At 37.5% G+C, this 26,989-nt stretch overlaps 1 protein-coding gene and 1 long non-coding RNA gene across 2 annotated transcripts; both read left to right on the top strand.

The window, feature by feature from the left end:
- The first annotated feature begins 6,474 nt into the window (after positions 1 to 6,474).
- LOC108947330 (uncharacterized) lies at positions 6,475 to 10,225 on the top strand. The gene is made up of 2 exons (XR_011413043.1): positions 6,475 to 8,911; positions 9,614 to 10,225. It is a non-coding gene; the product is annotated as an uncharacterized lncRNA (long non-coding RNA).
- Positions 10,226 to 14,054: 3,829 nt separating this feature from the next.
- On the top strand, positions 14,055 to 19,985 carry LOC104108936 (mitochondrial import inner membrane translocase subunit PAM16 like 2-like). Its single transcript, XM_070191902.1, has 5 exons — positions 14,055 to 14,208; positions 17,683 to 17,738; positions 19,035 to 19,122; positions 19,507 to 19,637; positions 19,710 to 19,985. The coding sequence occupies exons 2-5, from the start codon at positions 17,736 to 17,738 to the stop codon at positions 19,830 to 19,832; spliced, it is 345 nt and encodes a 114-aa protein (XP_070048003.1). The 5' UTR covers positions 14,055 to 14,208; positions 17,683 to 17,735; the 3' UTR covers positions 19,833 to 19,985.
- Positions 19,986 to 26,989: the final 7,004 nt, after the last annotated feature.

The following is a 26,989-nucleotide window of genomic DNA, read 5'->3' as shown; positions in this document are numbered from 1 at the left end:
GGGATACGCTCCCACGACCTTCCGTACCAGGTAACAAGTCTGCACATCTATACCACCGGCCACACTAATGTTGTAAAGCAAATCAAGAATCCGTAATCAGTATACAAACCCTCTTACACAAGACACCGATCTCAGGTGACGCTAAAGACAATACCAGCTTACTCTAACCATCTGAATCCTTTCTTGCTCATTCGCGCTCGTGATATTCTTGTCAACACCAAACTGCAACCTTGATCCTCAACTTCCAATTCCCATGCCGCTCACTGCACCTAACATGCCAATACGCGAGAGTACAAGAATTTTACCATAACTCCTAAACCACTAGTAGAATAAATACTTCATCATATAGAAACCTCTTACTTAGCTTATTTCAGAAGAACCAATGCAACGCGCAACTGAATTCTCAAACCGCGGGAACACAAATCTCATGTCGCGATCTAAATCGCCATGACTCTTCCGGAATCCATTTACTCAACCTAGTCCTTAGAACCAAATACCTCCCAAATCAATAGAATTATGGTGGCTGTCAGGCCTCGTACGTACCGCCATAAATCACATATATAACTGAACACGATGAAGGAACTGATCACGACCACAATCATATCGATTCAACCATTACTAGCCGACCCATCTTCTTCCAATTTATTTTTAACTTGCCTTAGAAATTATAATAGCTTCATTCATTAACGTAACAAAACCCAACAACACTCATCCCGAGTGACCCAATCCACGAGACCACATTGTCTCAATACCCATGAACCATCTCGTATTCTCCTTAAGCGTATAATAGCATCGCCAACTGGTACACCCTTTCTGAAAATTCCTCTATGAACCCGAAGTTATTTTCTCCCATTCCTCCAATGCTACACCGCAGACCGATAATAACATAGAACACTCCCAGTCCCTTTTCATAATCTACTACAAAATCTCAATACTTATCCATACCACGGACTCGAAATCTTTAGGCACCGCACTTAAATTTTGAACCCGCTAGGACCGCTGTTGAGAGTTACCCACTCTGACTTGTTCCCAAATATGATCAAACTCCAAGGCCCTGCTAGAACATAAACACCTTCCAAAAGAAGCACCCGGCTGAATTTTGTACATTACTCCCACTAGAAGCAGAAACTCTGAGTCTTCTCAAAAATGAACATGAATGGATAAGGCCAAATATAGCATACATTCCCCAAATCCCTTGCTCAAATTACCACTGATGTTTTCTTTCCTTAGTATAAATAACCCACCGATATGCCGATAATCAGAAACCTCACAAGTAGACAACTATGCAATCTAATCGTAGACGGTGCGGCTCTCCCACTTAGCTTGAAGCTACAAGTACATAACCCTGGAACCTACCAAGATTCCTTATTCTTCACCGACATGACCTCGCGCAATCGACCTGCCAAATTCCTCGAAATCTTCCTGTTAACCATTTCATGAACGCTATGAATCACTAGCCACATTTACCTGTTCGACCTCTTTACCGGATAGCCAGTAGAATCCTTCGTATAAGCTTCGTAAACACCATACAACCGTTAACTTGCTAACAGGAGATAACTCACATGTGGAAATTCCATGCCGACACCTTCAAACGATGTTGCACTGAGTACAATTTCTACGAAATCAATAAACCATCCTGAGCCCGTGCTCATTCACCAGCTGTACAAGTCTGTTCACTCCCCATTGACTTCGACTAAAGGTGTGACGATACATTCCAATCCAAAGTCATGTTTCCTCCCTCTTTATATTAAGCAACTCCCTCCTATCGTATCCAATCTTTCTCAGTATAGTAGCCAATATTCCAGGTTAGTCCGTAGACCTAGTTACTGTCCACCATGAATCCCAAATCACTCTAAACTTTCCCCTAAGGCGTGTAGCTATCCTACTACAGAACCCATATGCTACTCTGCCACTCTCCCACTTTGGTCGAACCCTGTCCTTTAAGCAACTACTTGACTTCTGCTTCTCATACTTGGCCTTCTAGAAATTGAACCACCACAAGACACCTCCCACATGTCCTTCCTCATCCTCTGCTGCCCAGTTGTTGCCTTAAACCAAAATCCGTCTCTATAGCATTTGAACCAATAGATCGCTACCAACGTTAAACCTCTCCGAAGATCATTCTTATAGAGCCATCAATACTAGAAACACCGATTCGATCCTGAACCACTGCACACCGCGATCTCTGACAGCCGCTTCCCTGGCACCATTTCACAATACCCTGCCCCAAAAGCGAATTGAAGAAGACCATAACACCAGCAAACTTAACACATTCAATCAAGGACGACGACACCACATCACAGATGAAAATTCCACCACGCTCAAAAATACCAAGTTTCGTTACTCCATCAACCCAAGCCTGAACATTCGTAGTCCGATTGCCTTTCCTCGCTAGAAATAAAACACTGAACCTCTTAATCATGCATTGAGAAAAACCTCCTTTCAAGTCGTTCACTACCCCGACACATATACAAGCATCCTACCATTACATCAATACTGGGCGATAACAACTCATAAATATCATAGTAATCTGTGCATAGCCTCAAAACCATCGGAAATACAGCTACTAAGCTAAAATGACAGAACATCCTTCCGCAAGGTGACAACATTAGCCCAATCGAATACGCAGTGAGAAACATCCTGCACCATCTCTGTTGTACCATTAAAATTCCCTAATTCCCAATTGATAACATGCGCTTCACGTCACATAAGATTAAATAGGAAATAAATAAAGGCATAAGCCTCAAAGGAATCAAATCGCTCGATGAGGAATCAAGAAGGGCAGTGCTCCTAACAGCCCTGTAGCCTCTCGAAGATAAGTACAGATGTCTCTGTACCGATCCTTAAGACTCTACTAGACTTTTTCATGACTCGTGAGACCTAAGTGAACCTAGTGCTCTGATACCATGTTGTCACGACCCCAAGTCCATTAAAGGCCGTGATGGCACCTAACACTGTAGTCGGGCAAGCCAACAATTAAATGATTAACTCCACTACTCATTTTAGTATTTTTGAAATTATAATTTCCTTCAATTAAATAGTAAGAGATAAAATTTACAAAGTAAATGGTAATATTTTCACAACTACAATACTAAACAATCCATAAGCATCCCCAGAACCCGGTGTCACGAGTGTATGAGCATCAACTAGGAAAAATATAGTAAAATACTACATCTTTCTGGGATACAATTAGACAGGAGCATATAAATAACTCGGATGGAGACTCTGTGCGTGCTGCAGACTCGTAACGTGGAATGTCTAGTGGCCTTGTGGGCGCAGAGGCGCGGCTATTGCGAGGACTACAATACTGAACAATCCAATCGAATACGCAGTGAGAAACATCCTGCACCATCTCTGTAGTACCATTAAAATTTCATGATTCCCAATTGATAACAAACGCTTCACGTCGCATAAGATTGAATAGAAAAGAAATAAAGGTAGGAATCAAATCGCTCGATGAGGAATCAAGAAGGGAAGTGCTCCTAACAGCCCTGTAGCCTCTCGAAGATAAGTACAGATGTCTCTGTACCGATTCGTAAGACTCTACTAGACTTGCTCATGACTCGTGAGACCTAAGTGAACTTAGCGTTCTGATACCATGTTGTCAGGACCCCAAGTCCATTAAAGGTCGTGATGGCGCCTAACAATGCTGTCAGGCAAGCCAACAATTAAATGATTAACTCCACTATTCATTTTAGTATTTTTGAAATCATAATTTCCTTCAATTAAATAGTAAGAGATAAAATTTACAAAGTAAATGGTAATAATTTCACAACTACAATACAGAACAATCCATAAGCATCCCCAGAACCCGGTGTCACGAGTGTATGAGCATCAACTAGGAAAAATACAGTAAAATACTATATCTTTCTGGGATACAATTAGACAGGAGCGTATAAATAATTCGGATGGAGACTATGTGCGTGTTGCAGACTCGTAACATGGAATGCAGCTCACCTAAGTCCCTGCAATAACCGCGCCTCTGCGCCCAAAAGGTCACTAGACATATATGCACCTACACAAAAATATGCAACAAGTGTAGTATGAGTATGTAAATCAACGTGCACCCAGTAAGTATCCAGTCTAACCTCGAAGAAGTAGTGACGATTGGTCGACTCCGACACTTACTATGGGCTAACAATAAAATATTGATATTATAATTAAGCATGGATTGTATAGAACGGCTGTAAACTCAATAACATGAAGTAAGTAAACAATTCTTTTGTTAATAGAAAATTTCCAAAATTATTTTCGTCATTTAACATTTTTGTATCTCAGGCCAATGAAGCAATATCAATTACTATTAATTTCAAAGATTTATCATGCGCAAATCATGTCTAGGTCATACGGCCCGATCCAACATAATATTTAAATTGTGCACTGCCGAGGGTCAAACGCCGCGAATCATAGATGCATCTATCTGCTACCAAGGCATTCGGCCCGCTCCACAAAAGAAAAATACATTTGAAACAACCAATTCAAGATTTATTAAGGGGCAATTATTCAAGAAAATACCAATTCTCATTAACGGTCAAGAAAAATGAAGTTTAACCTTTTACAATTCCTTTATCAAGTTTCAATATGATTTAAGTAATTAAATTAACAAGTAGGGTGCAAACATCGCAAGTATAACATGATTTGGGTCATAGACTACCCGGACATAAGCATAATAGTAGCTACGCATGGACTCTCGTCACCTCGTGCGTACGTAGCCCCCACAAAAAGGAGCACATAATAATTTTATTCGCTTATGGGATTAATTCCCTCTTACAAGGTTAGAAAGGAGACTTACCTTGCTCCGAAGTTTCATAACCGGCTTCGACGCCACTCTAACACCTCAAATCAAAACTTGACTGTCCAAAACTACGCAACCAATGTGCAAACAAATCAAAACATGTTCTAATACCCATAATTAATCAATTTAAACAATTTCCAACACTGCTCGAAAAGTTAATAAAACTCACCCTCGGGCCCACATGGTCGGATTTCGAATATTTTCGAAGATAAACATTACCCATAACCCCACAAACTCAAATATATAATTTATTCCCAATTCCATGCCCAAATTCGTGATCAAAATCCAAAAATACTAATTTCTAGGTCTTTCTTCAAAATCCTAAATTTCTACAAATTTTCATGTATAAATCCATATACAAACCATGTATTTAACTCACAATATGCGGGAAATTACTTACCTCATGATAGATGATTAAATCTCCTCTTCAAAAGCTCAATAAATTGCCCAACCAAGTGAAAGATGGGGAGAAATGAGCAAAACCCTCGCTTTAAAACAATCTGCCCAGGCGACCCCTTCTTCCCAATCGCGGAAAGACCATCGCGATCGCAAAGGACAAAAATCACTGCCTCCAAAAATTCCCTACGCGATTGCGAAGCACGACCAGCCCATCAATCGCAAACGCGGGACAACTTCGCTTTCGCAAAGGACAATTCCATCAGCCCCTGCTTCACCACTACGCGAACGCGTGACTTCATTCGCGAACACGGTGGTCCAGCCCAGGACACTACACGATCGCACTCCTTAGCCGAACGCGAAGAACAATTCACATCTTCTTCCATTCACCTTCCGCGATCGTGAAGCATGCCAAGGACACCAGAAACCAGCAGCTGCAAATCACCCAATCTTGGCCCGAAACCACCCAGAATAACACCCGAAGCCCCCGGGACCACGTCCAATCATACCAATCAGTTCTATAACATAACACGGACCTTCTCGAGGCCTCAAATCACATGAAACAACATAAAAATCATGAATCGCACCCTAATTCAAGCTTAATGAGATTTAGAACTTCAAACTTCTACCTTCGATGCCGAAACATATCAAATCACGTCCGATTGACCTCAAATTTGTACACAAGTCACATTCAACATTACGGACCTACTCCAACTTTCAGAATCAGAATCCAAACCCGATATCAAAAAGTCCACTCCCAGTCAAACTTTCCAAAAACCTTCAACTTTCCAATTTTCGCCAAACGACTCCGAAATGACCTACTGACCTCCAAATCCATATCCGGACACGCTCTTAAGACCAGAATCATCATACATTCCTAGGCTTGGAATCCCAAGCGGACATCGATAACATTAAAATAAACTTCAACCCAAATTTATGAAATCCTTCCAAAATACCAACTTTCCACAATAGGTGTCGAAACGCTCCCGGATCATTCAAAACCCGACCCGAAGATATATCCAAGTCCAAAATTATCATGCAAACCTGTTGGAACCTTAAAACCTCAATTCTGAGGTCGTTAACTCAATTATCAACCTTAGTCAATTCCTCCAACTTAAAACTTCCGAAATTAGAATTTTTTTTCCAAATCAACTCTGAACTTCCCGAAATTCAATTCCGACTATACGTACAAGTCATAATACCTGAGGTGAAGCTACTCAAGGTCTCAATATGCCGAATGATATACTAGGGCTCAAAACGACCGGTCGAGTCGTTACACAATCTCTCTCTACTATTAAGGAGTTTAGGCCCATATCTTGCTGCACTATACTATACAAACTGTTCTCTGAGGTTATTACAAAGAGGACATAGAATGTCATGGATTGCTTAGTTGATAGTAGCCAGGCTACCTTTGTTCCTGGGAGGGTTATAATTGATAATATCCTACTGAGCCATGAACTAGTAAGGGGCTATGGGAGGAAGGGTACTTCCCCAAGATGTATGCTTAAGATTGACATGCAAAAAGCATATTATTCTGTGAAGTGGGCATTAATTGAGCAGGTGATATTTGGTCTGAACTTCCCTAGTGCATTTTTGGGCTGGATAATGACATGACTTAGGATAGTATCTTTCTTTATCATTATAAATGGGAAGCCTTCTAAACCTTTTGATTCCAAAAAGGGCCTGAGGTAAAAGGATCCTGTATCCCCCTTCCTATTTATTTTAGTGATGGAGTACTTGAGCAGATTGTTGAAGCAATTGGGAAAAATCGTGATTTCAATTTTCATCCCAAGTGCGCCAAGCTGAATATCATCCAATTGGGATTTGCAGATGATTTACTTCTTTTCTGTAGAGGTGATGTTGCATCAGTAAGATATTTGATTGAGCATTTTTAGCACTTCACAGCTATTTCTGGACTCATAGCTAACCCTGCCAAAAGATCAGTCTACTTTGAAGGCATGACTACTGATGTGCAACAAGAAATTTTGCAGATGCTTAGGTTCAGTAAAGGAGAACTCCCCTTCAGATATTTAGGGGTTCCTTTTAGCTCCAAAAGAGTTTCATTTGTACAATGTAACCCTCTGCTAGATAAGATTCTACAGAGAATCAAATCCTGGACTACCAAGTTTCTGTCATATGCTGGTAGAGACAACTCATCAAATCTGTCTTATTCTCTATACAAGTCTTCTGGCCTTAAATCTTTGTGCTCCCTAAGAAAGTTGTGCAGATCATAGAAGCTACATGTAAAAGCTTTTTGTGGACTGGTGGTGTTGAACTCTCAAAGAAAGCATTATTGACCTAGGACAGAGTATTCCAACCTACAACTGTTGGGGGCTTAAACATTTTAGACATCACTGCTTGGAACAAAACGGCAATTAAAAAATTATTTGGAACTTATGCCAAAAGAAAGATAAACTATGGGTTAAATGGATACACTGTTATTATGGGGCTAATAAAAACTTCCTGGAGGATATTCCAAATCAGACTTCATAGATCATCCAGAAGATTATGAAGGCATCAAAGTACTATATAGAAGCAGGATATGAACTAACTGATATACACAACATGGATCAGTTCTCTTCAACGAAATTATACCAGAGGCTAAGAGGTGAGTTTCCAAAGGTGTCCTAGAGGAAAATGATATGTAATAACCTTGGACTGCCCAAATAAATCTTTGTGTTAAGGCTAGCAGCTCATAGCTAGCTATATACAAGGGATAAACTAAGTAAATGGGGTATGACTAGCGATAAAATATCCCCTTTGTGTGGCCAGGAGAAAGAAAGTCACTCCTATTTGTTCTTAGCATGTGAATTGCCTGCTCAAGTCTGGCAGAAACTTCTCAAATGGCAAGGTATTAACAGGAGGCCGAGGAACTGGGATGATGAGCTACAATGATCAATCAGGTTTGCAAGTGGAAGGAGTGCTAGAGCAGAGGTACACATAATGTGTTTTGCAACTTCGGTCTACTCTATTTGGAGAGAAAGGAACATGAGAGTATTTCAAAACAAGCAACAACCTGTGGATTTAATGACCAAGCAGATAGTCCAAGAGGTGTATTTTATAAGTTATAAGAAACTCAAAATAGCTTGTTGGTTGGCAAGTTTTGATTTCTATCCTACTTAAGTAGTAAGTAGTTTGCCTTGGTAGTTTTAGTATATAGTTGATTTGATCATGAGCCTAACTGAAGTGTTGGAATCACTGTCCAACAGTCAGTCGCCGAATGCTTTGTAATTCAACACCCATTTTGGTAATAAAATTTTTTATTTACCAATAAAAAAAATGACGGCTAGGGTTTATGAAGAGAATTCTCTTCAACTTCTAGAGGATATCTATACTGTGAAAATCCCTTGGTAGTACCGACATCTTCTAACATAGGTTTCTCCATCCTCGACGCTCGAACTAGAGATTTCTAGTAAGGAGTGAATGGATCTGATATATCTCACCAGACATCCACACCCTTTCGAGGTGCCAAAACATCTTGAATATAAACATGGACGAATTAGAATAATCAAACTTTTTTGTATACTCTTACTAATTTTTTTCCTTTAGCTTTCACGTCTCTAATATTGGTAGTTCTTCTAATTCTCCGAGAAAACAGGTAGAGAGTCATGTTGTTGTGTTAGAGGACAAGGATGTAGTCAAAGCAATTGTTGAATATGTGAATAGAACTGGAGTAGAGGCATTGATTCTTGGTGCTGCAACAAGTGGCGGTTTTCTCAGGTATGACTCCGTTATTAACAAGAATTAATTAATAATCTGATAAAATTATGTAACTAACATGTTATGATATATATTAAACTATTATTAATAATGCTCATCTTTCTAAACTCACCATAGGAATATGTAGATATTAGTGCATAAATATGCTACAGCCTTGGCTTGAAATATTTTTTCAAAAGTTTTGTGACTAGAAAGATAAGGGGAAAAGGTGTATGTACATGTGCATACCTTTAGAGCTCTACTAATGTTTCATTTGATGAATTAAATTTGAATAAAACATCTTACTCGTACCGGTACAAATTTATTCACATTTTATGTTCACATCAAATCGATACTAGATGCATTGTGTTCGTATACACACTTTTCTCTCCTAATCATTGTTACATATACTTTTACCTCATTCAATCACTTGCCTATGGTAATTTGATATGATTTGCTGTAAAACATTCGATTTTCACCACTACTCTAGGCAAATGGTCAACTCTGCAGTGAAAGCAAAATGGCTTTTATATAGAAGCAAGTTGTCCCCGTTCAAAAAGAGCACTCTATCTAGTTTGGCCCCGATACAATCATCGATATCGATCTCATCAAAAAGAAACCTTTAGGCTTGTTATATAAGAACTTATTTTGCATCATGATGTCGAATCATCTTTTGATGAAACTCTTCAAATAGTCTAATTTCAGTAGCCTTCTGCATTGCAGATTTAAAGCCAAAGACATTCCAGGAGGCGTATTAAAAGGCGTTCCTGATTTTTGTACTATACATATCATCTCAAAATACGGAAAGATTGCATCTACACGATCTGCTTCTCGCCCCCCTCCTTTTGTCCATCCACCACCTTACCATTTCGCCGATTTGCTAATTCAAGAGGTGAGGATCTATTCTATTATAATATATACGAGGCGGGCCTAAGATTTAAAAGTCACGGTAATGAAAGTTCCGAAGCATGTCTTAAATTTAACATGTACTGTGGGCAAGAAATCAAGATGTGGAGGAAATTAAGAGAGAACTTCAACAAATAAGAGCTCAATTCGTCGAATTAGAACAACACACGAGGGTGATTAAAGTTATGTTGTCCAAACTCCTCGAGACTATTGGGAGGAACCACGACCCCTATTCTACAACACTATCATCTCCACCACCCCCTCCCCCTCCTCCTCCCCATCCCGTGGTTGTTTGATACTTCTGTTTACTTATTTTTAGAGGCTAGTATATACGCAATCCTATCCTTATCTTGCAAAGGTAGAGAGGTTGTATTTTGCTTCTGAACGTGAAATAATCAATACTACATAGTTTAGTTAGTTTTCTTCGGCTTGAATCTTTAACTTTTCTGCAACTACTCCAATTCATATTTCTTTCACACAATAATGTCTTAAATGTTACAATTTTATATGTACATAATTCTTTATTAAGTAGCACATTGTTTTATCCAACACAGAGAAAATAATATAGGTAAAATCATAACTACATATTAGAACTCCATAGACATTACTTTGCATGAATTATTAGGTAGAAGAGAAAATTAATTAATCTAAACAGCTTCAATGGTAGCAGTAGCCATAGGCCCTTTCAATCAAGAGGTCCTTCTGGAAGGTAAAATTGACAAAATGACACGTTTTCGCTCCCCCTGTAATTGAAAATATAGCCTCTGTTTTAGAGTTTCAAATTCTACAATTGAAACTACTGCAGGACAATAGTTATTTTTTTTTTATAAAAATAAGGCTAAAAAGTGGCCCGTGAGCGAACATAAGCACATCTAGCCAGAGGCGGACCTATGTGTTATAGTGAGCGGTCACCGGATTCCGTAAGTTTCGACAGAAATGTTATATATGTATATGTATACACCTTGAAAATGATTAATTTAAAGTACTTAGCATCCTGAACACTAAAAACCTTTAATCGTTGTTAACGGAGACAATTTGTTAGCCTTTAAGCAAGGTGTATATATTAGAAGCTAGCTCGAACCCGTAACCTATAGGTCATACGGAGACAATTTAATCGTTGCTTCAATATTCCCTTCAATATGAAACCTTGTTAGCTAGCTCTATTTAATTTTTCTGATCCTTGTGAGCAAATTAACAAAATGATGACCAAAGGTTTAATTCCAAGTAGCAATAGTCTTCCTTTGCTTCTAATAATCAGAAGCAGAGCGATGATTTTAATTTTTTGAGTTTTAGATTTTAGAAGGATGACGATTTAGGGGTCGTTTGATTGGAAACAAATTATCAGAGGATGCACTATTATGAGATTGTTATTTTATCCTCCCGTAGGGATAAAAATAACACTAGTTATACTGTGATTTTATCTCAACCAAACGTGAGATAAAATTATCTCACCTTTAATTTCGTGATTAATTATCTCTTATCCCTCGTGTCAAACAAGCACTAAAAATATTAATAATTGGGTTCTAATTTAATATATGTACTTATTTAATGAACTAGTCCTTGGGCACGCGCGTTGCGCGTCTATCCCATATAATTAGTACAAAATTGAAAAAATTGTATCATTTTTTACATGGATGGTAAAACGTTTTGAATCATGATTGCATTTATAAGAAAAGAATTGCATTAGAAATAATAACAATCTGAATATGTAAGCAAAGAAAAATAAAAGGAGAAGATAAAAGATATGAACCGTAAATGTTAGCTTAAAAAAATTATTATACGCATGGGAAGTTAAAGAGCTTATCTTTGTAAAGTGAAGAATTTAGATACATATACCTTAATAAATTCTTTGATGATTCCAAGTCAAATTTAATGTTACAAAACTAACTTTGTTATTAATATTGAAAGTATATAACTTTTAAGGGCAGAAAAGTCTAATAATATGTAGGGTCAGTTTTGTCTTTCACATTTAACTTTTATTCTCCATACTTATAATATAGTATGATATCTAATACAATTATATTTTTTAAGTAAAAGCTACTGGAGCGCTTTACTCTAATAGACCTTACGCAGCGCAATGTGGGTACCAAATAAGACAAGGAACAAAAAAAAACAGTAAAAACTAGCTCAATAAATTATTAGCTCATAAAATGGGCTCCATTCAATCTCTAATACACTTGCATCTTTTCCTATTGGTAATTGGCATCTTGCAAATGAGAATTTTTGCGTTCATTCTTATAAAATGGATTATGTATGTGCTAATTAAATCTAAACAATTAAGGACCCACTAACAAATTGGTTTGATTTGGTATACAGATGATATAATTAAGATAGCCACTAAGTACTTGTTAACATAATCGAATACAGGATTATAAGTTAGTTCCGAAATTCAGTTACACCCATAGCCCTTTTGTGACAAAGGGTGCAAACATTAAATAGTAATCTAAACATACTTTAATATATATATATCATAAATGGGTTGTTTGTCCCGGTGAAAGGGACACTCTCGTTTTAATCGCTATGACGCATATGTTGAATAAAAAGGGTCAGAAATGTCCTTAACGTATTAGAAATGGCTCAAAAATATTCTCCTTTCACCTATAGGTTCAAATTTGCCCTTAATGTTATTTTTAGGCTTAAAAATGCCCCTCTCTTAATAGAAAGATGACATGGCATTGATGGGCATTGTAAAAGGAAAAATTTGAACACATAGGTGGAAGGAGAGCATTTTTGAGCCATTTCTAATACGTTAAGGGCATTTCTGACCCTTTTCCGTTTTAATTAAACATGTAGCATTTATTTAGTCTGGAAAAAGTGATTTTTTTTTTCTAAAAACTGAAAAAAATGAAAATATTTTTTTTCCAGTTTTTACAAAAAAAATGCTTTAAAAAAAGCTGAAAAATATTTTCTAAAATAATATTTTTGTAAAAACTGGAAAAAAAAACTGAAAAGCAATTTTCTAAAGCAATGTTTTTGTAAAAGCTGAAAAAAAATATTTCCTCTTCTTCTTCCTTCCTTGTTTGTCCATATGCTTTATGAGTTTATTTTTTATATATATTTTAGTTCTTCTAATGAGTTAGTATATCAAAACTGAAATATTTTTCGTTTTTTTCAGTTTTTAGTAAAAAAAAAAATTATTAGTCTCGGAAAATTTAGCATTTATTTAGTTAAACATGTTACATTTATTTAGGAATAGATTGGCTTTCTGAGTTTTGAAAAAATGATATTTTAATTAAACATGTAGCATTTATTTAGTCGGAAAAAAAGTGAATTTGTTTTTACTAAAAACTGAAAAAAAAACAAAAATATTTCAGTTTTGATGTACTAACTCATTAGAAGAACTAAAATATATAAAAAATGAACTCAGAAAGCATGTGGACAAACAAATAAATATATATAAATGAACTCAGAAAGCATATGAACAAACAGGGAAGGAAGAAGAAGAGGAAATATTTTTTTTTAGCTTTTACAAAAACATTGCTTTAGAAAATTGCTTTTCAGTTTTTTTTCAGTTTTTATAAAAATATTATTTTAGAAAATATTTTTCAGCTTTTTTAAAAGCAGTTTTTTCTTGTAAAAACTGGAAAAAAAAAATATTTTCATTTTTTTCAGTTTTTAGTAAAAAAAAAAAAAAATCACTTTCTTCCAGACTAAATAAATGCTACATGTTTAATTAAAAAGAAAAAGGATCAGAAATGCCCTTAACGTATCAGAAATGGCTCAAAAATACCCTCATTCCACCTATGTATTCAAATTTGCCCTTAATGTTAAAATGTCCATCAATGCCATGCCATCTTTCCGTTAAGAGAGGGGAATTTTTAAGCCTAAAAATAACATTAAGGGCAAATTTGAACCCATATGTAGAAGGAGAGCATTTATGAGCCATTTATAATACGTTAAGGGCATTTCTAACCCTTTTTTCCGATTATTTTATGTGTTCATTATCTTTCTGGAGCATTTGGTTTTTCCAGAGATCGCCGTGAGTTCTTTGCCATTATATATTTATAAATAATTTAGTAGCAATGATATATATGAGGACAAATTTGATATAGCCATTGAGTTGTTGTAAACATAGAATGCAAATAATTTTATCGCTATGGGCATTTAATTATTATTATTATTATTATTATTATTATTATTATTATTATTATTATTATTATCATCGTTATGTTGTTGATTTTATTATTATTATCAATATTAATATTATTAATATTATTATTATAAATTTCTTGGAATAACAATTGAACACGCCTGTTTTTTACCGCACAAGTAAAAAGGGGAAAGGAAAGAAAACAAAAGAATGCCCAAAAATCCTCTAATCCAAGAAAAATTTCATTAATTTTTCAAAGCCCTGAAATTTCCCTTCGTCGTCTTTCCTCGTCAATCTATCACTCGATTTCAACAAGATCAAGGTATGGTCTACAATTGCTTTCAATTGAGTGTTCAACTCATGTGGATAAGTCCCTTGAATTTTCACGTGTGTGAAGATTTGTGGGCTTTTTGGGTTCTTGGGTGGGTTCATAGTCAGGATAGTGACATGTTGATTTCTCAATTGTATCTTTGGTTTATTTATTTTATTTTTTTTTAAATTTTTTGGCTATTGATTGATATGATTTGATCATTTACTGCTTGAATTCTGTGAGCTGGAGCTAGGTTTTCAACTGTATTGTAAACCCAAGTTATTGTTTAAGCAAATATTTCATTACAAAAGAAAATGTTCCAAAGGGGGAAACCCATATACAATAAGAACAGAGCCCCCCAAACCCAATATTTGTATGGCCTCAAAACTCCACACCTATGCCTTTAGACAACCGTCTATTCCTTTTATATATTTCAAAATTGTCTAATTATGATCTTACCATTTTCACAGTAGCAACTTGTAGATGGAGATAGGTTTTCTTATTGTAACAGGATAGATAGATGGCACCTCAAGGGTCAATCAGGTTTAGATAAACCTTAAGGCATAACATCTAGTTTCAAGTTTTTGAATGCCCATTATGAGCTAGCTAACAATTTTTCTCATATGAAATGATGCTAACAGTTTGCTTTTTGACCTTCGGATTAGTCCATTATTGGATATCTCACAGTGTTCTTTAACTTATGACCTAAGTTACTTGGAGTCTGGTACCAGTGTTTTTGAGAGTGAGAAGCGCAAAAAAGCGACAGGGGCTCGCCGCAAAACGAAGCGACGCTTCATTGAAGTGAAGCGCAATTCTTAAAAAACATAAGGTAAACCTTGCAAAGACACAATATAAATAATCAAAAAGTTCAATTTAAAAACTTTAAAGTAGGTACCACATAATTAACTTTATAAATTGAAATACACATAAAAATTAATAAATAAAGGCTAAAATACTAATCAAATAAACTGAAAATATAATATATATATATATATATATAAATTAATTAACTTTATAAACTGAAATACACATACAAATTAATAAATAAAGGCTAAAATACTAAATAAGAAGAATAAAAAGGAAAAAAAAATCGCCCCTGCCCTAGCTGTGAGCAGACGCCCGGAAGAATAATTACCTAGAGGACCGGAGGAGGTCTCTGGCGACTTGAACCCTAGCAGCACTCAGCAACAATTGATTTTGAGAAGAAGAGAGAAATGGTCTTCACTTTGGTCTTAGGGGTCTGTTTTGTATAATAAAAAAACAGACCCAAACTTTTTCTTAAAAAAAACTGACCCCTCTGAATAGAAGCAGCGATTCTGCGCTTCTCGCTTCAAGGTTGCTTCTCGCTTCTTCGACTGAAGCGAGCGCTTCGTGTGGTCGAGTCGCCTCAGGCATGGAAAAGTGAGCAGCCATCGCTTCGCGTCGCTTCTCGCGTAAAGCGATCGCTTCGTCATTTTTTAAAACACTGATCTAAACATAGAGTTACAAAAATATGCCTAAATTGTGGTGGACTATTTGGAAGGAAATGAATGCAAAATTTTGAGAGCAAGTTTGAATTTGTAACTATTATTAAGTACAGATGCATCTCCGTACACTTTTTTTGGTTTAACACGGCTATTGCAAATGATGTAGAGACCATGATAGACTTCTTGAGTTCGTTGCGCATTCTGCCGTGCTTTGACCGGTAAATATCTTTAAAGCACCTTCTGGTTGCTGACGTTTTAATACAAATATCTTTAACAATTAAAAAGATCATATGCCTAAATTATGGTCACCCTAGCTTTTGTTTACTTTCAAAATTATTGTATCTGTCTCGAATTTCTTTATCGATTTTTGTCAAAGTACCCAAAATCGATTGACCAGATCGGGTACGGACCCCACTCACACCCACACGCATGTCGTGTCAAAGTACCCAAAATTTTGTTTAGTTTTCAAAATTATTGTATCTGTCTCGAATTTCTTTATCGATTTTTGTCAAAGTACCCAAAATCGATTTACCAGATCGGGTATGGACCCCACACTCACACCCACACGCATGTCGTGTCAACACCGTTATGTCACTGAAAGTGAAGAGTCCAAGCAACTTAGCTTATGACTTTTTTGCAAGACTATCCCATTTGCACATTCTTTTAGGTTTACTGGTTATGGTGAATTGTTGTGTCTTGGATTTATACTATGGGAGAAGTCATTGAAAATTGATAACAACGACAGTTTGTGTTGAAAAATTTGTACGAGGAAAAGAGAGAAGTGGAATAAAATGCAAAGCAATGAATACATCGGCGACCCTTTTAACTTGTCTAAATATTCCATTTAGACACGTGAAATAAGGCTACAACCTATTAGACATAATGTTAGTTGAAAATGTGCCTATTGAACCCTTCATAAATAACTTGTCAAACCAATAAAAGAGCGTGCAACTCACACGCGAATGATGTGTCAAAATCACGATGAGACCATGCCACATGGCTTTTTTCTTAAGTCTAAATAATTTTAAAAAGAATTTTGAGAAAAGGATCTATATATTTTTAGAAAATTTTTTCTCTCCCTTCATTTCCTTTTTTCTTACTTGCATGGTATACCCACCCTCCAATTTGCTGTGAGCTTAAAGGAAGAAATCAGAGATTGTTGCTGATAGCTTTTTCAACTTCTACCCCTACTTTGTTCATACTAGTAGTAGTGTAAGTTTTCGGTAAAAGAAGAACATCAGGAACACATTTGTCCGGCGACCATCATCACTGCCTATTTGTTTTTCCTCTAAACCTTCTTGCTCTCCTACTTTTCAAACACTCTCAAATATGTTCATATACATATAGGTACACAGTTATACACAAGAGTATAATGAAATTGAAAGCAAATATTCCAGGAAAGAAATAGAAAAATCATACTGAAGCTCAACTTCACCAATCCCTTAAAAGAGAAATCATCAAAGACAAGATTCTACTTGCATTCCACTTAGTTGACTGCACTTTCAGTTCACATCCGAACCCCAGAATACAAACTCCACACCCACCAATTCAATAAGCAATGCACCCTCAAGAAAAATGTCAACAGTGTGTGTCTAATAGACACCGTTTGGACATAGATTAAGTGTTCAATAGTTTAGGCCCTAAGATAAGGTGTCTAAATGAAATTCTTTGACAAGCTTAAGGGGCCGCCTATGCATTTGGCCAAGTGCAAATAGTGGATGGATGATTAAGACTACCTTTATCTTAGTTAAATAAGTTATTTTGCATGTCTCTGCTGTGTTATTGCGGAGAAGTTAATTGTTACATTTGCAGCATGATTTTGTTTTGTTTGCTGCATGCTTGGTATCTTTACTGTCTTCAAAACTCATGGACGATTTTACATGATGTATATTGTTTAACTTTTGATATTTGGATTTTAGCTTATTTTGACATTCATGTTATATGGCTATTGGTGTCGACAGTTTTTAGCTTTCATGTTTAAATTCCAACTGATCTACTCTGGTTATTGGTCTTGCTATAGGTTACTCAATTTCCAATTTCCTGATTTGCTTTATCTTGTACCGAGCTTCCACAATGGTAAGTCAGAGCTTTTACTTGTGTTATGTTTTGCGTGATACACATTATGCCCCTCCCTGGACCCTGTTACCATTTGATTTTCCTTATAAATTGTACCCTGTATCATTGTTTCGTTTGCCAACAAAGTCAAATATATGTACTAGAAATGGATGTCAATAGCTGTTATATCCAGTAACTGTTTTTTGTTAGATTAGGATTTCTCATTTATACTCTTCATCTGTATGAACTTGAAAGCCTAGCGGATTTCAGTGAGATTTAATTATCAATTATCTGATAAAATTGAGAGCCTTATGATCCTTGTTGCATCTCTGGATGTTTACACATGCAAAACTTGCTTGCAAGAGGGAGGAATGCAAAAACTGTAGATGTACCTTATAAACCAACTTTAAATGCATATCAACATATGTTTAATCGAAATTCAGCCTGGAGAGAAAGGATTACTGGTTTGTCTAATTCTCCTTTTTTTTTAGGCTGTTTGGTAGAGGTGTTGTTAGAAATCCATAGCAGCAGTTGGAATGAGTTGAGAAGCATATGCTACTCAAGCTAAAAGATGTGCTTATTACTAGGTTATCAGCATACTTGCAGTACTATGAATAATGTTTTTTGTTTCCCACCCGGTGGCCGGTACCCGCACCGGGGACCAATTAATCCAGATTTGCGCCGCGTAAGGCCCATTAAATAGTGGAAGCGCTCCTTACTAGGATTTTTTCCCATTCTCAGGGTTCGAACATGAGACATCTGGTGGTGTAGTGCGGGGAATTTCATGGCACTAGATAAATGCATAATTGAGATGGGAATGGACTTGGTATTGTTATGGAATGGATTTAGTAGTGATTTTCCCTTCCATTTCTTGCATTATTCGCCAGTGAATAACTTTTCAGGTGATCATAGTAGTCAGTAGTCACTCTAGGTTTTTGTGTCGTAGACAAGGAGATTAGGTCAGCGAAAAAAGAATTAAGATTCACTCTTGGGTCTATTTTCCAGGTTCAAGTTCTACCCTGGTACAATTGTTCGTCTAAGAGTTTATTCTTTCCCACTAAGAGAGGCTCTCGCTTTACTTAGCAATTGTATCCGAATTTAAAGGCGGAAGAAAATTGACAATATGGCCAATTTCCCCTCAAGCCAACATAAAATGAAAAGACAACAAAACAGAACAAATCAGAAGAATTATGCTATTCTTTTTCAGTATGCTCTGATGAACCTTGTGGTTACGGGCTTTTACGGCATATTTAGATATACGTGAAAGCAAAGAAGACTTATTGTGAATATTTCACTAAAATCATGTTCTTGTTACAGGCTGCAAAAATCCTTGCTAATTTGATTGTCATGGGTTCTACAATATTGGCAAGGTCCTTTGTTCAAGCATATCGTCAGGCACTGGCTAGTAAGTATCTTTCATACACTTTTTCCTGTCATTTTGCAATGAATTGATACGCGACTAATCTGAAGAGTGGTGTAAACAAACATTTCAGTGGTACATCAATATTCGTGCTTTTTCCATGAGAGGTTGATGCAAGTCCTGAGGAAAACAATGTGATGATAGTTAAACATACCAGTTAATCAGCAATTAGCACTTCGCGTACCTTAATGTTTCATTCCAAGAACTTGTAAATCAGTGTTAAGAGATAGGGCAGCGCGACTTTCACACTGATTCTTCTCATCTCTCATCTGGATCTCTGACTCGTGCACTCAAATTCATCGTGGATAGATTATGTTACTTCTGCGCAAATCATACTATCTTACACTTCCTTTTTGCTAATGATGGCAGAAGCCTCTAAAAACGGGGTTGCTCAAGAAGCAGTGCAGAATATCAAAAGAGCTAGTAAAACCATGACCGAAACAGAAGCAAGGCAGATTCTCGGTGTCACTGAGAATTCATCATGGGAAGAAATCGTGCAGGTTAATGATCTTTCGTATTTGATGCTGCTGTTTGCATATGCGTGATCTCAACTTTGCTTGCTCTGTCTGCAGAGATATGAAAACTTGTTTGAGCGAAATGCTAAAAACGGGAGCTTTTACCTTCAGTCAAAGGTTCATAGAGCCAAAGAGTGTTTGGAAGCAATTCACCAACCTAAAGAACCAGAGGAAAAATAAACAACTTTGTTGAGTGTATAGCTTTTCTGCATAGTTGGTTTACTTATAGTCAGTTCCTAGGGTTTTGTTGGGAACAAACTGAAAATTCTTTCTGATGGAGGAAGCAATATTTCCTATTGTAACTTGAATTTCCTATTCAAGTTTCATGAGCTACTCTATGGTGTTAGACAAACATTGTAAAATAGCCTTAGCATATATTAGTAAAGGGCTTCTTTTTTTTAAAAACAAAAATAAGCGTTGTGTTTAGGTCAGCTTGCGCGCACCTGGACTAATCCCGTGGGGTACTTGCTATCTCCCACCAACACAGAAATAATCTAGTATTTTTTGCCTCCGCTAAAATCTGGTAACAAAAGTTTATTAACCACTTATCTTACTAATGTAAAAGTAAATGTAATTTCCTTCCTGTAACGACCCGACGGTCGTGTTGAGCATTTGCACTTCGCTCGATAGTTTGAGGGCATGAGTAGCTCTGTATGATGTATTATGACTTGTGTGAATCGTCGGTTTTGGTTTTCAGGTTATTCAGAATTGATTTGGAAGAACGGTTCTCAACTAGGAAGCTTTAAGTTGGAAGAGTTGACCAAGTTTGACTTTTTTGAATTTGACCTCGGAATGGAGTTTTGATGATTCCAATAGCTTTGTATGGTGATTTTGGACTTAGGAGCGTATTCAGAAAATTATTTGGAAGTCCGTAGTTAAATTAGGCTTGAAATTGTTAAAATTGAAATTTAAGTTTGGAAGTTTGACCGGGGAGTTAACTTTTTGATATCGGGGTCAGAATCCAGTTCTGAAAATTTTCATAGGTCCGTTATGTCATTTATGACTTGTGTGCAAAATTTGAGGTCAATCGGACCTGATTTGATAGGTTTCGGCATCGAATGTAGAAGTTGAAATTTCTTAGTTTCGTTAAGCTTGAATTGGGGTATGATTCGTGGTTTTAGCGTTGTTTGATGTGATTTGAGATTTCGACTAAGTTCGTATCGTGTTTTAAAACTTGTTGGTATGATTGAATGGGGTCTCGAGGGGCTCGGGTGTATTTTGGATCACTGGTTGAGAAAGTAGTTAAGTTAAAGATTTGGAGTTTGACCATGGTCAATACCGGGTCAAGATGATCTCTTTTCGGTGTTTTGAGTGCGCGAGCAGGTTTATAGCGTATTTTATGATTGAAATGCATATATGGTTTGTGTCCGAGAGGCTCCGAATGAGTTTTGGGTGCTAAAACAAAAGTTCTTTCGTTTCTGATTTTCTGGTGTAAAATAATTACGAAAATGTCATTTTTTTTATCCCTTAAATTTCCACACTTCATTTAAATCTTCAAAATATCATATATCCCTCATGTTCGGGCCAAATTGGGTGATTCAAAAGCCTAACTTGACTGCAATTTTACAAGGAATCCATTGGAGGCATCAAAAGAGAGTTTCGGGATTTTTTAGCACACGAAACGAGGCAGAACAACTGGGCAAAAAAAAATTAATATCGAGGATTTGTTCATTTTCCATTTTTGACGAATTGGAGCTCGGGAAGAGGCGATTTTCGGGAGGTTTTTAAGAAAAACATCGGGGTAAGTGTTCTTAACTAAATATTGATCAAATTACCCGAATTCATGGTTGTTTTTAACATTTAATTGGCGAATTAAGTTGGAAAATTTAGAAAACCCTCTTAGTTTAATTTGAGGATTTGAGAGTCGAGTTGATGTCGGAATTGGTAAAACTGGTATGGTTGGACTCATGGTTGAATGGGCATTCATATTTTGTAACTTTTGTCGGGTTTTGAGACGTGCGCCCCACGGGCGATTTTTGATTGTAATTTCGGATTTTTGGGAAAATTAGTATTTTGATATGGAATTAGTTCCTATAATTTGTGTTGACTGAATCGAATTAATTGTGACTAGATTCGAGCCGTTCGGAAGTTGATACACGCATAATGGAATTTCTAGAGCGTTGTTTAGCTTGCTCGACATTGGATTCGACTTGTTCGAGGTAAGTAACATCTCTAATCTTGGAGTTGAGGGTATGAACCCTGATTATACGTGTTATGTGAATTGTTTGGAAGTGACGCACATACTAGGTGACGGGCATGTGGGCGTGCACCATAGAAATTGAGACTCAGTTGATTCCGTAGATCTGTTTAGTCAATTAATTTGTATTCTTCCATATATTTTTATGTGTTAGAGAAACTGAGTTGTGACTCATGTTAGAAATCATGCTTAAGCAAAGGTTGGTATTATTGGGACCCGATGAGGTTATTTCTATTGTCGAATTATATGTTTAAACTGTAATTTCATATTTATTCATTGCATATCATATCCCAGTCTCTGCTGTTATTTATTGATACATCATATCATCATTTTGGGCTAGTTTCATGACATTGTGAGCTCGAGAGACTAGAGAGATTGATAACTGAGTGAGGTCGAGGGCTTGATTATGAGGATATTTATTGATCGGGTTGCACGCCGCAGCAGACCAGATTGGCTTATTATAGCACGTGAGTTGTCCGTGCGGATTTAGATATTGATAATATAGCACGTTAGTTGTCCATGCGGATTCAGATATTGATACTATAGCACGTGAATTGTCCGTGCAGCACGTGAGTTGTTCGTGCGGATCCAGATGTTGATACTATAGCACGTGAGTTGTCCGTGCAGATTATAGCGCTTGGGCTAAATGAACCCCTCCGGAGTATGTGCACACTCCTAGTAAGCGCAGGTACCTATCGAGTGCGATTGCCTAGTGCCGAGCGATTGGGAGGATTGAGTGACTGTGAGGACGGAGTGACCGGGAGGAGTGAGTGAATTGATACTCTGAGAGTATGCACCTTGCGTGCAGATATTGGATGTAGATGTTGTTGTGATCGACGAGAGCTGGATTTGAAGATGTAGCAGATGTTGCTGTGATCGACGGGAGCTGGATTTGAAGATGTACTGTGTTCCGATCTTAGCTGTCTCTTGTTCATGGAAGCCTTAGATTTATAAAAATCTATTTATGTACATTTCGAACAGATGATGTATTTATTTCATACCAGCTTGTAAATTCTAATCTTAGATGCTCATGATTTGTACTACCAGTCATTGGGGAGTGTAGTAGAGTCAGTTAAATATTAATTGAATCGCATTATTGTTATTTGAGTTACCTAGCGGGTGAGGTTAGGTGCCATCACGGCTAATTGGATTTTGGGTCGTGACACTTCCTTTATTGATGTTATTTATATGAGGAGCGGATAGATATGGAAGGAGTAATTTTCCTCTTGTTAGAGCAAAGTATAAACTTCAATAAATATATTGTGTATATTATTACTTACTAGATCTGATATTTGCTCTAGTTTTTTGCATATAATTTTATAGGTCGTTTGGTCTATGGTCTAGTTACGCAAGAATTATAATACGGCGAATGATATGTAGGAATTATTATGTAGTGAGTAATATTGCATGGTGTTTACCCGAAAAACGGATAGAGTTGAATTTATATGTAGTTCTAAGGATACGTGATATAAATTGATACAAATTGAGAAAGATATGTAAATGAATATCGAAATTAGTTATAAAAGAAATGGATGCAAATCGAATAAACTAGTTAGCCTAATCCTTCAAGTTTTATCACTTCTAAATTGAGTGAAGAACGATTGGTAGAAGAAACAATATGACTTAATATAGAATCCAAAAAAGGATAGTATTTGCTCTCTTTTCTGTATATCTCAAAATGAATGTGTGTTTTACAAATGATAACAACTCTTAATATAGTGGGGGAATCCCATTTTGGATATAACTAAAAATACATAGTGTAGATCCCATGATAGATTAATTAATAAGTTTTTACTTGATTCAAGTCGTGATTCCACCGAGATTCTCCCCCCAATTGCAGCTATAACGGCTTTTTTGTTTCTTGGTTCGATCTCGATCTTGGCCGATCTCAATCTTGATCGGTTTCTGGGTCTCGAGCTCGACCTTGACCGATCTCGATATTGATCGGTCTTTGGAGCTCGAGCTCGATCTTGACCGATCTCGGTATTGATCGGTCTATGGGTTTCGAGCTCGATATTGATCGGTCTCTGGGGCTCGAGCTCGACAACCTAACTTCGCATCATGGCTCGATATTACAATGATGAACCTTCGGCCATCATGTTCCAATCTTAATTAGTAATAAGAAGGGCAGACTCGGTTTTGATCGTATAAAGATAGTTCCCTCGTTTCTCGGAAAGAAGATGACGAGAAACGATATGAATTTCCGAACTTCGACTTGGTGGATGATGATATTAGCGACGAGCCCGATTATGACGTATGTTACAAATGTCCCATCGGTCCAGTTATCAAGGCATTAAATGTCTGTTAGTCGTTGGTCGGCCACTACCGGGACTGAACCGTCATCACCAGGCTATAAATATTCAAACTCTCATCCCCATCCAAACTTTTCACTCAAAAGCTTCTTCTCTATTCTTGCGTCTTCTTCAGAAAATCCCTCTGCTTCATACATTTTACATCGCATACAACACTAATTCTCTTTTCCTTTATTCATCAATGGCGAAAACCTCCAAAACGGTGCCGCAAAAAAAGGTCGTTTCTTCATCATGACCTATCGGCGGCGAGGATGCGGCGGAGCCTCGCCCCGAGGAGTTCGTTCCAGTAAGGTGCTCAACTGTCATCGATTTTAAGGTTGAAAAACCTTCTTCGGTACCAGGACGATGTGAGCCGATCTCGAGCTACCAGTGTTCAATCACCGAGAAAATTCTCGACAAAGTAAAACAGGAATGTAACTGGGCGACAAACACGTGGTAGTCCCATCACCTGAGGAATTAATTACTACCCACGTGGAAGGGATCTTAAGCGTTTATACTTATTCATTTACGTTGGGCCCATTAGATCCTGTCATCGTCGCCTTTTGCAAAAGGTATGATGTGACCCTTGGCCAGATCCACCCTTCTTTTTGGAGAATATTGATTCTCCTCCGATTCTTCTCAAGCAAAATCGTGGGGTATTTTTTCACCCTCGATCACCTTATGCGCCTTTATAGTCCCCGACTCTATCAGGAGGGTTAATCAAGCTTGCTCGCCGAGCCACCAAAGCGTTGTTCTCGAGTATAGACGAAACTCATGATTGAGGTTGGATGAGCCGATTTGTTCGAGTCAAAACCTCGGACCTGATCCCTACCGATGACATGATGTTTCCTGAGAAATGCAATATCAACTGTGAGTACTTATTTCCCTTCAAGCGTTTTAATTTATGTCTGTCTTTCATTTTCTTGATCCATTTTTTCTTTCCTGTTACAGCTGGGGCTCGGATGCCGGAACCGATTTCGGACCTTAAACAATGGGTTGAAGGTCTGGTGCTGCAGAGACTGTACTCCGAGCGTGCTTGGGTGGAACTATCAAAGGGGCGATGGGAGGCCCGTAGTCATGGTAAGTTTCTTTCTTAGTTTGTTTGGTGTTCGATCTTCTTCACTTGCTTATCCCCCTTTTTCCTTTGTAGGACTTGGGAAGGATGTTGCCATGAGGCCCCCATTTGGTGATGAAGAGGTCCCTTACCTGGAGCAGGTTAAAGAGAAGAAGAGAAAAGATGCACCGAGTTCCCCGGTCTCGAAAAAGAAAAAACCGGCAAAGAGAACTCGCAATCCCAAGGGGGGCTCCGGTATCATGCCTTTGGACTCGATCCGTTGATTAAGGGACGAGCCCGAAAAAGGAGAAGAGGAATTAGCCTTTGTACGAGCTAATGTTGTGATACAACAATCCTCCAAATCGGTAGAGACAGATAAGGGAGCTTTGGCCATAATTCTTGAATAAGGAAAAGTCGAGACTATTCCGTCTCGAGCTGAGATGGTTGAAGGAGAGACCGAGGGCAGGACTTCTCGGGAAGTAGAAGATATTTTGAGGGACAAGCTCGGGATAGTCGTTATTACTGGATCCCCTCAATTTTCGGATGCTATGATCCACGAGGCCAGCATGTTGGAAGGTCGATCGTTAAAATAGCACGGGCTAGCCAGTTTTCAGACTAGTCATTCAAAAATAGTCGACGTTTGCCAAGTCATTATAAAATAGCCACTATTTTACTGCAATAGAGACTAGTCTAGCATAATATACTGGAGTTCGATGCATCTATGTATGAACTTCCAGTATATTATGTTGGACCGGTATACTTTGCTGGCTCCAGTATAATATACTGGAGTTCCAATATATTATACTGGAGTTCCAGTATATTATGCTGGAGTATTTTCCGAATTTTGAACAGTGTTTTCGTTCATATTTATCTTTACATGAAAAGTGGCTAAATTTTGATGACTTTTGAAACTGTGGCTATTTTTGAATGACCACTTGTAAATCTGGCTATTTTTGAATTTCTCCCAGGTCGATCTTACGAGGGCATTCAGAACCATTTAAATCACTTACATGAAACTTTCGATATACTGGGGGAGTACAATATGAAGCTCAACCCCGAATAGTGTGCATTCGGAGTTGGCTCGGTTAAGTTTCTTGGTTTCATGGTGTCCAATCGAGGAATCGAGATCAACCCCGATAAAATTAAACCTATCGAGGATATCACGGTAGTGAATAATGTAAAGATTGTGCAGAGGCTGACGGTGCGGATAGCCGCCCTATGACAATTCATTTCAAGATCCTCATATAGGAGCCACCGATTTTTCTCGCTGCTTAAAAAGAAGAACAATTTTGCATGGACTCCGGAATGCCATCAGGCCTTGGAGGAACTAAAGCGGGCTTCATTCACCGAAAGTGAACGAACAACTTTACATGTACTTAGCTATCTCGAAAATAGCAGTAAGTGGAGTCGTGGTTCGAGAAGCACAAGATATGCAATTACCTATTTATTATGTCAGTCGGACCTTAGGTGAGGCCGAAACTAGATATCCACACTTAGAAATATTAGCACTTGCTTTAATAAGCGACTCTAGAAAACTAAAACCATATTTTCAATGCCATTTGATATGTGTTGTAACAACTTATCCTCTTCGAAATATTTTACACAAACCCTAGCTTTCGGGTCGATTGGCCAAATGGGCCATAGAAATCAGTGGGTACGATACTTAGTATCGATCCCGAACTGCCATCAAATCTCAAATCTTGGCGGACTTCATGGCTGACTTTACGCCGGCCTTCGTACCCGAGATTGTAAAAGAACTACTGATAAAATCGGGCACATCTTCGGGTGTCTGGAC

This window comes from Nicotiana tomentosiformis, chromosome 12, assembly GCF_000390325.3.
Source record: "Nicotiana tomentosiformis chromosome 12, ASM39032v3, whole genome shotgun sequence".
NCBI classification, from domain to species: domain Eukaryota; kingdom Viridiplantae; phylum Streptophyta; class Magnoliopsida; order Solanales; family Solanaceae; genus Nicotiana; species Nicotiana tomentosiformis.
Note: the sequence above shows the minus strand (reverse complement) of the source record. Positions and strands in the feature narration are given on the sequence as shown.